This window comes from Sander vitreus, chromosome 14 (genome assembly GCF_031162955.1).
Source record: "Sander vitreus isolate 19-12246 chromosome 14, sanVit1, whole genome shotgun sequence".
Lineage (NCBI taxonomy): Eukaryota > Metazoa > Chordata > Actinopteri > Perciformes > Percidae > Sander > Sander vitreus.
In genome coordinates this window covers 23,903,882-23,917,740 of record NC_135868.1, presented here as the reverse complement: position 1 = coordinate 23,917,740, position 13,859 = coordinate 23,903,882, and the positions used below count along the sequence as shown (strand labels likewise).

Below are 13,859 nucleotides of genomic sequence, written 5' to 3'. Positions count from 1 at the left end.
CACTGCCTCAGCCCGCCGTTATTTTGCTTTGAAGTTGACGTCGGGTGCTTTTCCGCTCTGAATTCAAGTTTTTTCAACTTAAGGTGCAGGGGCGGGGCTCGAAGACCTCTCACTCCACCAATCCATTGGGCTAGAGTGCTGTCAATCTGACATTTGTGATTTCCATTGGATCAGAGTACTGTCACTTGGCTGCCTGTTCTGCCAATCTTCCCAGCCATTGTCACAAAAAATCGAGAAAAATCGATACAGCATAGTATCGCGATATTTTCCATGGTAATACTGTATCGATACAGACGCCAAGTATCGATTTTTTTATTATGTGTCGGTCAGTTTGTCTGCTTGACAATCCCATTTTGCTGCAATAAAATTGAAGTGAGTGAACAAACGGAGAAATGTATGTAGCTTTGTAGATAAAACAGATGTTGACAGTTTCCTTTTTGGGGACATAATTTGAAATTGGGAAAAATTTGAAGTTGGAAAAAGGGTAATAAATTGCAATATATCGCAGAATATTGCAATATGTTTAAAACGCAGTATCGTGACATAAGTATCGTGATATCGTATCGCGAGGCCTCCGGTGATTCCCACCCCTACAATTAATGTTTCAATGATGACTATCCAAAATTCTGATACCATGGAACCAGCACTGGAATAGTTGTTTTGTTTTTTTTTGTTTTTTTTAAGTGGCAGACCTAGCTTAACCTGACCTGAGCCTATAGAAAATGTGTATTGTATTTGGATATCCATCCATTGTTTAAATTGAAAACAAGACAAACTAATAATGAATGTGATGTATTATTTAGCAGAATTGCATTGTGTTGTTCTATCTTATCCATTATTTCCTAAATTCCTAAACAGATTTTCTAAACTGTATTCTGATAAAGTGCCCCTTTGGTCTGAACTGGGCTTAACGGGAAGATTCCGACATTTACGCTCCCCAACTGCCGAGTTGACTGCCGAGTAAATTTGCTTGCGGCAGTTGTCCTTTTCAAAAGTTGCTGGCTTTAACATTGACTACTTGCTACAGCTTGTAAGACACAGACTAACTGTTAATCATGTAAATTCACATTTAAAAAGTAGCTCTTGGGATTTTGAAAACGTAAACTCTTTCAAATTGTGACTATGATATAAAGATTATATCATTTTGTATCTGTAAATGCATTTTGTAATTATTTATCATATTTGTGTGTGTGTGTGTGTGTTACCAGACATACAGTATGTGGCTGATTCTACCATAACAGCATTTATTAAATGTTTAATAGATGCTGATCCATAACTAAAGCCTGGACATTAGTACTACATTCTAAACCTCACTGGGTCACAAGTGGGTCAATCATTACTGTACAAACACTGTGCATGTGAACATTGTTCAAAACTGACAGAATTTCATTTTAAATTCCAGTGGAGATGCCAAAGAATCTAAAGACACCAAACAAATCAGACTGAATTTAAAAGTATATACATTTTCACTTGATAGACTTCTGCCGCTGTAAAAAAAAAAAAAAAAAAAACATTGAGTTTTGGGATTGAATATATTACTCAGTGTAAACATCATATATCACCAATGAAAAGATGGAACAATGTTATACAGATTACTTTGACACTGTCCTACATGGAATGAGAGGTTTCCCAAATCAAAGCTACTTGAGAGTAAAACGGGGGGGGGGGGAAAGTATGTTATGGGGTTTTAAATAGTAAGTCAGAGCTGGAGGAGTTGTTCAGAATTATAGTGTGAAGCTTGATCTCAGACTGCAGTGCTCTGTGCTCCTATTCAATGACACCAGCCTGAAGTGAATATGCAGCCTCACAGGGAGTCAACACACCAGGGAAACTGTATTGCTCCTGGCAACCACAGGTACACGAATGGGTGTGAAGGACGTGACAAATACGAGTCTGCAGTTATCAGTGGTAATACAATAAGAGAATGTCTACGTGGGTGGATAATACAATTTTGCAATAATAAAATTAGAGCTGCTGAGCCGTGGCAAATGAGTAAAGGTCCATTAGAGCTATGTTATTAACAGTAAAGCCAACAAGTTCATAAAAGAAGCAGGGGATGATGTGAATGGGAAAATCAGTGATGAATATTGATGCTTCGTAGCAGTGTGACAATGTACTGCAATAATTACCACAAATCAAAGGACCAAGGACACAGGGCATTTCTTTGCCCACGCATGTTACAATGTGCTAGTGAGATGCTTTCAAAATCCACGTAACCCAGCTGTTAAGATGGCATGTCTTACACATGCTATGGCCATACAGTCAAATGATGTGACATTCCCTCATGGGGAGCATTACGTCATTTTGCATCCATAAAATTTGACACAGACTGTACATTGCCATTGTGATGATGGTGAACATGGTAAACATTATGTACGTAAGGGATAATGTAGAGTGAGCCGGTCATTATAGCGAATACAATCCCAGACAGGGTGATGCATTACCCTGTGGCTCTACAGTATCCCACTTATTAGATGGCTACTTACCAAATCAGTCAATAATTTGACACAAAATATTGATTTAAAAAGGATTTTATTTGGTTCCGTTAAAGAAAATTGTCCTTTCCGTCTCTACGGTTGGAACACTGGGTCCATATTAACGTAAACTCTGTAGCCTAATGTTAAAATTCACATGGTTTATATCCACGACGTTCCACTTCCGGGATTGCCCCGTTGCACGGTTTTGTGTAGATTTGGACTTTTATACGTTTATTCCACTTTGTTTAAACGGCGAAGTGGATGAAGCCTAGTGACGAGTCCATAGCAACCAGTTTGTGTGTTGAATGTTACCCAGAGTGCCTTGCTGAATAGTCTCAATATTTTATTGTTTTATTTCATGTGAATACTAGTTTACTAGAGGAGTAACTTAGTATTTGAAGTAATGCAGGAAGTGTGCATTTAGTTTCCATGCTTGTGTTTCCACAACAATGTTAGTGAGTAAATCTACTGAAATGGCCCCCACACCATAACAGAGGAGTGTGATGCATGAGATGAGGATGCAGAGGTTTAGTCACGTATGCCATGGCTGTTAAACAATGGGAATCTGTATTTGCCGAGCGCAAACCAGTACAGAAGGTATCGATAAATTGCTGGGGGAGGGTCATGCCTTTTTTCCAAATTGTTTTGGAGGGTCATAGAATTTTTTTTTATTGGCGAGGGGAGGGTCATGTCTTTTTTGGCTAAAGGTCCCAAAACTCCTCTAGTGGCCCCTTAAATAAATAACAAACAGTCCCTAATTGTAAACTCCGGTGGATTTCTGAGGACTACGGTTAACTGCTCCTCAGATCTCTGCAGGGTAAATCCAGACAGCTAGCTAGACTATCTGTCTGAGTTTTCTGTTGCACGACTAAAACAACTTTTGAATGTACACATGTTCCACCAAAACAAGTTCCTTCCCGAGGCTATTTTGCAGTGGCACCAGGGCTTTGTCTGGCGCTTGGCAACGCCCAAGACGGTCGTGATTGGTTTAAAGACATGCCAATAAACCACAGCCATTCCCATCCCACACAGCCATGTGTGGACTGGTCAGACCCTCCTCCACAGCGCTGTAAAGGAAGGTCTGGCATGCAAGACTATAAATCACATTAAACTGAACATTTCCAGTGAAGTGAGACAAGGTGAATGGGACTTCATTAGGATTATTTATGTTGCCGTTTCTGTCCTCATTCATCCCGTTTCCTTCTTGCCCAGGCGCTGCAGTTGACACACCTGGAAACAAAATGTCTCCTTTTCAAGAGTGAACAGGTCAAGAGGGCAGCATAAACATTGTTACCACAAAAAACACAAACAAGACAAACGGACAAATATATCAACCATGTAGAAAACAAGTTAAAATGGTTAAAATGCATAGATTGGTATACCACTCTTAATGTAAAAAAAAACAGCAGATTAATAGCTGGATTTCTTAATATGAACAATATTATGCCAAAGCTAGGAATAAAATCTGAATTTCTGCTGTCATTCACATTCAATATCTGAAACTGCACCAGACAGGATGAATAAGAAGAGATGTTAAAGGCAGCACAGATGAAATCCAGAAGGATTTTCTGTGAGATGTCTGCTTCATAACTAATATCACTCAGGAAATAAAAAATGACAAAGCTTCAGATTTTACTTTTGATGGCATCACATCTGAGTCTTCATGCTCTGGTCTCTGACATTGGTAGAATTTCAGTATTTCATTTTCACAGATATTGACTTTCAGTCAGTTATGTTTCTTGTTCAAGCGCATAAAGAGGATTCAAGGTAGCCTGGTCCTACCAGACTCTCGTACATTTCATTTGTCCAGAAAGTCTGGCCACTCTCCATTGACAAGTGTTAACTTCCTTAAAGACGGGTACTCTGAAGTTTAAAACTATTGGATCTGCCCAGAGCCACTCTGGATCTGCCAACCAATCGCTAACGTTTGGTCGTGACGTATGTCATGTGCAAAAAGAGGGGAGACCAACAACAATCGGCTTATATTTAGCATTAGCATCGCTAGCGTTAGCCTTAGCCAACTCCTTCACCACTAACGGAGCGAGTTGGAAAATCAAACTTTTCCCGAACCCCCGTGGAGAGGAGGGCCACAACATCATGGCCACCAACACAACTCAGCAAAGATTGTTCTTGCTCGGGCTTTAACTTCTGGATATTCTGCAGCGTTGCCACAACGGATCGAATGGCTTCGCTCTCATCTTTCTAGTGCACGACCTCGACGTCATCGTTCTTAGCCACTCCCTCTGTTCACTGATTGGACCGCCAAATATTTGACCGGAGAAAACCCAAGAATATACCGCAAACCCAGACGGAGTAGTGAAGGGAAATGAAAATTGAGCGGAAGTACGTAGGAGGGCAGAGCCAGGCTAGATTCGAGGTGCATTGAGAGATTGAAAGGTGTGGGCAAGGTCTTCTCATAAGAGTTACATAAATGGAGAGATGGCTCTGAAGTCAGGTCACAGATATGAAATACTAGGTCAGTTGTCAGATGCAGTTCATTAAATTGAAGATGGATTGTATGAAAAAAAAAAAAAAACATACAATATAACCACCAGTACTTTTTGTGCTCTTAAAACCTTGAAGCTAAAACCATGTTGACTGTAAAACATAACATCTAACTGCTTCTTTATATGGTTCTCAGAGGGCTGGAAACTGCGTGGAACCACTGGTTTCATGAAACCCTTTCAAAATCCAGAGGACAAAATAGAAGAATTGCAGAGCGGTCAAACTTAAAGTGCGGCTGTTTATCCATGGCCTGACATTTTGAAGGTGAGAGGGTTTATTTTAGCCCAGCAGCAATATGTTATTTATAAATTTTTAAACTGGCATAGTGTGCTTTTCTAGCTATTGATGTTTACACATCCTGATTTGTGTATGTGACCGGCGTCCTCACACATGTCCTCAACTGCTCTTTATCATCAAAAACAGCCATTGGTGGAAGAAGCATTCAGAGCTTTTAATTTAAGTAAAAGTACTAATACCACATCGTGAAAATACTCTTTAACAAATAAGTCCTGCATTGAAAATGTTAAGTAAAAGTATGTAAGTATCATCAGGAAAATGTACTTAAAGTATTTAAAGTAGAAGTACTCAATGCACAAAAATCGTAACATTTTAGAAACTGGAAACGATCCAAACAGTTCTGTCAACCAAGTGTGTAACCTTCGGTCTTCTCAGCTGGACTTGTGGGCCTGAATATTGTAGGGTAGTTTAGTTTGTAATGAAACATTGTATTTTATAAACTACATGTGTGCAAAAATCTTAATTTGTAAAGTAACTAGTAACTAAAGCTGTCACATTAATGTAGTGGAGTAAAAAAGTACAATATTTGTCTCTGAAATGTAGTGGAGTAGTAGAATTAGAAAGTGGCATAAAAAGAAAAGGTTCAAGTAATGTTCAAGTACCTAAAATGTGTACTTAAGTACAGTAATTGAGTAAATGTACTTAGTTACAATCCACCACTGAAAACAGTGACACTCCAAAGTGACCGTTTGCTCTGATTGTGATTGACATGAAGGCTAGAGGCCACTACTCTACCTTATTTGTTAAAGGATAAGGCTATAGTAATTTTTCTAAAATATTTCTTATTGTCAACAAATCCCATGAAAAAACCATACCAACCAACAATAAATTGATCTTTCTGACAAATATTGTCTCTGTAATTAGGCACAGTGGTGATTCGATCCAAATGCTAACGCTAGCCGGCAGCTAACAGGCCGAGGTAAAGCAGCTTGCACTGACATGTTCCTTATTATGATGAACATGGACACCGGAAGTTTATTTTGAGTCAGTTGCACCAATCAACCACTGCTGCAAATAGGGGGAATTTAAGGCCATTTTAAAGGATCAATTAAATAGTACAAGAAAATTTGTCTCTGAAATCATTTAAGGCCCTTTTCTAACATGGAACACTGTAACATTGATGGCTTGATCTGTCTGTTGATATGATGGCTTTTAATTTATTTTTATTTTGCGGCCTATTTCATAAAGTACAACGGTGCACAAGCCACGATTTGCAAAGGCTTTAAACAGGGACTCTCATTTGCTCACATGCTGTATGTAAAGTATTTTGCTTGATATTCATGAATTCATCCATGAATGACCATTTAAATAAAAGGGTGACACTTGGTCTGATTATTATTCGTGCAAAGACTTTTTGCTGCAACACACTTTTTATAGGCTGATCAAACATGAGAAGATTATCTTCAACAACATAAATATAATAAATGAATAATAAGAATATATCAATAATACTATATTCAGTTTTCTTGATAACAAGCCGTGCATTTAATGTCTTTTTGTGCATGTTTCACCTTGTGCTGCAGCCATCGTAACGCTTAAGTAAAATGACTCAGGCGCTTATTGTGACATGACGCTGACATGTTGAATTGCAATCATGCTTATGTAATGAGGTGCGTGCCTGTGTCAAGGTTACTTCTTATAGTTAACTCCCACTTGGAGAGAACTCAGTTCAACTCGGCAAGCATACTCTCTCAACCAGTGTTGTAGTCAAGACCACCTAAACCGTGACTGAGTCATCACCAAGACCAGGGTGTATGGAGGCCGAGACATGACCAAGACTTTGAGGGTTTGAGACAGAGTCAAGACCAAACCAAGGCAGAGCGAGACCAAGACAAGACGAAGAACAAGGCAGGGCGAGACCCCGAAACAAGATCAAGACTTTGAGGGGTTGAGACAGAGTCAAGACCAAAAACCCAAGGCAGACCGAGTCAAGACCAAGAACAAGGCAAGGCGAGACCAAGACAAGATCAAGAACAAGGCAAGGCGAGACCAAGACAAGATCAAGACTTTGAGGGGTTGAGACCGAGTCGAGACCGAGTCAAGACCAAGGCAGGGCGAGACAGAGACAAGACCAAGAACAAGGCAAGGCGAGACAGTCAAGACCAAGAACAAGGCAGGGTGAGACAAGATCAAGACTTTGAGGGGTTGAGACCGAGTCAAGACCAAGAACAAAGCACGGCGAGACCGATTCAAGACCAGACCAGTGCTAGACAGCCAGATTTTCTTCTTCTGTCTCCAAGATTCACTTCCTTGGGAGTGTGTGTCAAGGGGGGCGGGGAGAGGGGGTTAACAGTAACACATTTCAAGTTAGAAATGAGTCAAGTTATTGGTTGCATTTGAAGCATGAAGTTTTACATCCAATCACAGTAATGATTAACACAAAAATTAGACAATGCACAGGCAATTTAGTGATATCGCTGCAGTTGTGGTCTTGACCGGTCTTAAAATAAAATCCTGAGTCCTCTTTATCCAAGACGAGACCGATTTTAAAAATGCAGTCGATTCCGAGACGAGACCTTCAAAAAGTGGTATAAACCAAGACTTGAGTACTACATCACTGCTCTCAACTCAGCAGAGAGCCCTTTCTCAAGTCTATAATACATAGGAGTCTTCAAAACTGCAGTATGTTGATTTCTCAAAACTGCTCACAAGTAGCGGAGGTAAGCTGGGAGAAACAATTTCCACGCGACGCAAAGTGAAAACACTTTGCTCTAACTACACCCTGCAAAGTTGATGACTCCTCAGAACTGAAGGTTAGGGTGAAAATCACAGCTCACACACACCGCTGCTTGCCACCCCTCTCTCTCCCTCCTCTCTGAAGTGTGAACAGATGCTTTGCTGTCTCAGCTCAGCAAACTTTGATCAGCGCTGAGTTGCCAGCCTTCAATCGGACAAGGTCAGGGGAACAAGATGATGGCCCGTGTGTTGTCAAAAGTGGGGAGTTGCCACCTGTTTGAGAATACATATTCTGATAGCTCTCACATCTAGCTGAACCCTTGATGCCAAGGGGCTTCACAGTGAGTGGAGTCAACAGCCTGCTTTATAGAACTGGGACGTTTTATTGAAGTATCCATTATAAGTGTCCCCAGGTATCCTTGTCAAACTCGCTGCCTTAGACAATAACTAACCTTGGGCTGTATGCAAATCGGCAGTCTGCTGTGAGTTACGGGGCTCCACACAGCAGACGGGATCACTTGTAAGCCTTTCTGTGCATTGGCCTGTGTCAGTGCTGCTGATATAAACTGTACAGTTTGTTTTTCTGCTTTAATAGGGAGAATGAAAATCAACAGGCAAACTGTCGCTGCATAGTCTTTCTCAGTCTTAAGCCCAATCCTCTTTGCTTCCCTCGAGGGTGGTATTTGAATGACCTGATCAATTTCTAATCAGGAAAGACCCAGAGCCTTTCTCTCATGGTAATGAGACCATTTCCCCACAAATCTTTTATATGGAGGGCTCACTTAGAAATTGTTGAGAGCAAAAGGCAGGAATAATGTGTTTATTTTCAAGACATATTTCTCCCCATGTGTGGTAATGAAAGCACTTTCTTCAGCGTGGATACTGTCTATGATCTGCTGTTAGCCAAATATAGAAGTATTTGTGGAATCCTAAACACAGCTGCACATCAAAATGAAACCTGGGCCCTGTTTAAAGGCAGAGGTGGCCTTTTCATGTTGAAAATGAAACCCCAGGAGGTCCGCCTGCTTTGTCAGTCATAAAAAGCCAGAGTCTGAAAAACGACATTCCCCTACTCTATTTTATTCTGAGAATTTTGCTCCGGCAGGTTACTGACTAAATGTTGCCTATATAGGCAGTGGAAGGCAGGGGCAGTTAAAGGTTAAAGAAGCGAGCCTGTGACCGGGAGGTTGTCGGTTCAATCCCCAGACCGACAGGACTGCTCCAGTGGAGCTGCTCAGTGGCCAGCAGATCAGACTGTGGTTGTACTAGGCAGCTTCCAGGTATGAATGTGTGCAACTGTGTGAATGTGATCAAGGTGTTCCTGCAAAAGAGAAGTTGCCTCTCAGTGAACCTTGCCTAAATAAATAAAACGTGGTTAAGACCAGTGGTTCCTAATCCTTTTTGTCAGATGTATGCCTACAGCCCTGTCAGATGAACTCAGTACATAACATGTTCATTTCAAATGATTGCAAACTGGATGTTATTTTACACCATTCATTATGCAAAAGTGGATATTGTTGCAGTAATCTAAAGTAATCCAATGTAACTGTCAGTGTTTAGGTTGGCTTGGTCAAGTTTGCATTATGTTTATTTGAGCTAATTTAACCTTTTACAGTATCCATTATTTTTTGCTACCTAGTTCAACCATGTATCCATTACTTTTAGCTAACTAGTTCAACCATTTAACCATTACTTTTAGCTAACTAGTTTAACCATTCACAGTATGCTTTCTCTTTTAACCATGTAAGCTAACTAATTCAGCCATTTATCCATGTTAGCTATTTGAAGTTTGTTCATTTACCTAAGTTTTTGGACTGTTTATTGATTACTTTTACGAAGATGTGATATTTCCAGATGTTTACATTCTTTTCTATAGTTTTTAATATCAGAGTTCTATTGTAATTTTGTTGTAATGTCTATTTATTCACATTAGTCGAGCTATTCCACAATCTTTCCCCCCAGGTTAGGAATCACCGGTTTAAATTATATAACCCACTGGTGTTTAAAATAAATAAATACAACTTTTTATCTTTTAAACACAGTATGGACATTTGATTTGGATGCATTCAAAGTGGTAGACTGGGTGAGAGCGTCAAAGAAAGAGCAACATGACTGCAAACCCTAATGTACACCTGTTAGGAGTCAGAATTTTTGAATGTGACACTGGATCAGTGACTCATTCTGGTATTATCCCAGATTGTCAATGATTTTTGCATGTGGACTTTAATTTTATCTCCGTTAACAAAAGCTCTTTACAGTTATTGACATGTCCTGAACAGTGGGCTGGGAAGGTTGTTGCTTGTTTGTTCCAGGAGAACTTATCATTTTCACAATCAATCGTGACATGTTTGGTGTTTGATGGTCGTTTTAAGAGCTGAGAGACTACGACACATGGAGGGGAAAAAAATAAATAAACAAAGCACTGCAAATGAAACCCAGTCATGCACAGAAAATAGTAGTGTGATGTCATCTTTAGAAGTGGTTAGTGCTTTAAATTAAAGTGATTTAACAAGAATACTGCAAAGTGCAGAATGTACACTTCCTTGTGTATTTAAGGTTTAACAGTATTAGAGCCCCACAGGGTGTTTTTCCTTGTGTTTGTGTTTCACAACAGTGTCCTTTTTGTTTGCTTTCTAGGTGGATAATTTAAGAATGGATAACACATCAGTCACTCACCCCACAGAGTCAACATCGGAGCTTTGAGGAGCCATCAAGCTGACAGAATCGGTGGATTTACCTTTTTGTTTTGGATGAATCCGCAAAGAAACGGCATCAATTAATTTTGTAAAGGACATTCATGACCCCAACCCTGTGTTATCTGAAAAATAAGAACAGGGAATGCTGATTGGACAGCAGTGATATATTTGAGCCCAACTGGTTTTGACTGTAACGACATGTCTCTACTACCCAAGCGGAGGAAAATCCGGACTTTTGCTCTGCTGTTTTGCGTCATTACATTTACAACATTCCTGTGCAGTTACACTCTCCGGGACCCCTCGCTCTACTTCTTCAAGTACGCGTTTCGCCTGTCGGACAACTTTCTCTCCAAAGGGCTATGTGCCTGTCAACGGTGCATGATGGAGCCGGAGGACGATCCCTGGTTTGCTGAGCGCTTCAATCAGTCTGTCCACCCTCTGATGACCAGGGAGAACAGCGTGCTCTCTGATGAAACCTTTAAATGGTGGCAGGTAAGACTCAGGGGATGTGTTCAGGGAATATGTGTTGCTATCCTACAGAGCAGGGGTCTTCATTGTTTTTTTAGGCCAAGAGACTGAGTAGGGACCCCCTACTCCATGTACTGTATAAAACAGGGCCGGATGGATGAAAATGAATGGCGGTGAATCCTTAAGCTTAACTGTATGGCTACCATACTAGCTACTCTACCTACAGTGAGCTTATCTTCAATGTGATAATAAAGTTTTTATTTTTTTTTCACAAATATGCCAATTTATCTTTGCTATTAAAATGTTAGATTCATTTAATGTATCTTTTCAGACCTATTTCAATTTTGCCCCCAACTCAGAGGACCCCCAGTTGAAAATCTCTGCTACAGAGGATTGAAAAAAAACGAAACCAAAAAACATGCACATTCAGCTTCTTAGAGCACACGAGGTACTGAAAAGAAGGATCATGAATAAAGAACGGAGTTCACACGCTGCTCTAATGCTCCCAAGAAGGGTTTGTTTTTGCCACATTGATTGTTTCAAATCCAAGGGATCTTCACCAGGATCAAGTTGTGAAGCAAACTCCCACGCACAGTTTGTTCACATGTAACAAGTAAGATGGTGGATATTGAAATTGTTGTTTACTCTCACCATCTTTGCCACATCTATAGACAAAGAGATATTTTCAATCATATGATGTTTAGGTGTATATGTATAAGTGATGCCATAATATAACTTTACTGTTACTAACTTTTATTTACTCTGCAATCTGCATCGTTCCTGCAGAAATGATGCAAATATGCCACTAATGGAAAAAATTGATTCAGCATAGTATCGCGACATTATGTGTGTGATATTTTATTATATATGTGTCGGTCAGTTTGTCTGCTTGACAATCCCATTTTGCAGCAGTACAATTGAAGTGAGATGAACAAACAGAGAAATGTATCTTTTTAGATAAAAACAGATGTTGACAAAGTTTCCTTTTGGGGACATCATTTGAAATTGGGAAAACTTTGAAGTTGGAAAAGAGGTAGTCTATATCCTTCGTGTTACACTTCCGGGATTGTTCCGGTGCTGCAGGAAATTCCGCCGGTAAAAAAAAAAAGGTAATCAATTGCAATATGATTAAAATCGCAATAATATCTTATCGTGATATCGTATCATGAGGCCTCTGGTGATTCCCACCTCTACTATTAAGGAAAAAAGCTTGCCTTCAATAAACTGATCTAATCAATTAATGTTCAATAATGCATGAAGCGTTATGTCCCAGCCCCCAAAGAATAGGTGCTAACGTGTTGCAATTACCTCTGGGTTTCACATGACAAGAGCTTGACATTGTATTCGGCTATTCATTCATTTTATTTATCGGTTATACCATGGTCACGGAAAATACCGATACCGTTTGGCATCATCAGGACAAACACACCTCCGGTCACTAGTTTAGTCACCTTTTTCTAAATCAGAAAATAAAATGAACTTTGCTTTCCTGCAGAGTTGGATTAGAACATCAATACCACTCTAATGCATATATGCTAAACATGGAAGCTAGATCCAGTAGGCGATTTGCTTAGCTTAGCATGAAGACTGGAAGCAGGGAGAAACGGATAACCTGGCCCTGTCCAAAGATAACAAAATACACCCCACTTGCACATCTAAAGCTCACTAATTAACATCTTCTGTCTTTTAATGCAAACAAAAAATAGAAATGTGAAAATGGCAAGTTGTGGTTTCATGGGATTTTTTTTATTTCCCAGGCACGGACTTCCTGGAATCTCCGCTGTTTGCCTTGTAACATCATGGTGGCGACAAAACTCAAAAAATGAGATATAACAGTTTTTACGTTTAACATTTAATATGTTATTTCAATCCCTTCTCACACAACTTGTCAAATTTGGCAGCTTGGTCTGTTGCCCTCAGCATCTGATACCGAGGCACAAGGCATTCTTTTAGCGTCTGTATGGGACGCATCAGGCTTTCAATAAACGCCAATGTAAACCAATGCGCAACAGTATTTGATGCTCAGAGCATCTGCTCGACCTCGGTGCTGTAAGATGACGCTGAGCCTTGCAGCCTGTTTTTTTTCCAGTGGCCTCTCGCGGTATTGCAACAAAAAAATCCCCCTCCGACCCAGAAAGATTTCTCCCCATAGGCCGCAATTGTAAAAGAGACGTCTGTAAAACTGTTGACAGGACACTTCGAACTGTAAACAAGGTCGGTTATGACTCTCTTGTGTTATGAATTTTTAATCCTTGGATTTTTTTATGTTTGGAAAACTTCCCTCTAGCCAAGAAAAGTGATTTAAAAACCTGTGTCGTCACCACAATGTAAAGTCTTTGGGCCGAGCGGGAACTCACGGACGGGACCAACGGGAGAAACACTAGGGGAGCAACTCCATTGTACTAAACGGGCGCCATTTTGGGATCCGCTATCCAGTTAATATAACGCATCCATGGTCAGAGTAGATGGATGGGTCCAACAAACACCGGACTTTCACCCAGGAGACCTCTGTTTGTGTCCCGTGTGAAACCAAAGGTCAACATTGACTTATTTGAACTTACATTCATAAGGTACTAAATGTCACAATTGTAAGTTACGTAACAAACGTAAACCACAGTCTTTTCTTAAACCTAACCAAGTTGTTTTGTTTGAAAAAGTCTAAATCTGACTATCCTGCATGTTGAAAAATTACACTAAAGGGGTACCCAGAGCGTTAAAATGTGACATCAAGGGGTTTCTG

General features: G+C 40.1%; 1 protein-coding gene across 1 annotated transcript in view; it reads left to right on the top strand.

Annotated features, from left to right (window-relative positions):
• The window catches only part of LOC144529046 (CMP-N-acetylneuraminate-beta-galactosamide-alpha-2,3-sialyltransferase 1-like), an 81,968-nt gene that overhangs the window by 40,877 nt on the left and 27,232 nt on the right, over positions 1–13,859 (top strand). Inside the window, exon 2 of the mRNA XM_078267973.1 lies at positions 10,593–11,143. Coding sequence (XP_078124099.1) covers positions 10,850–11,143 — 294 coding nt within the window. The 5' untranslated portion in view covers positions 10,593–10,849. The remainder of the gene's footprint in view (positions 1–10,592; positions 11,144–13,859) is intronic.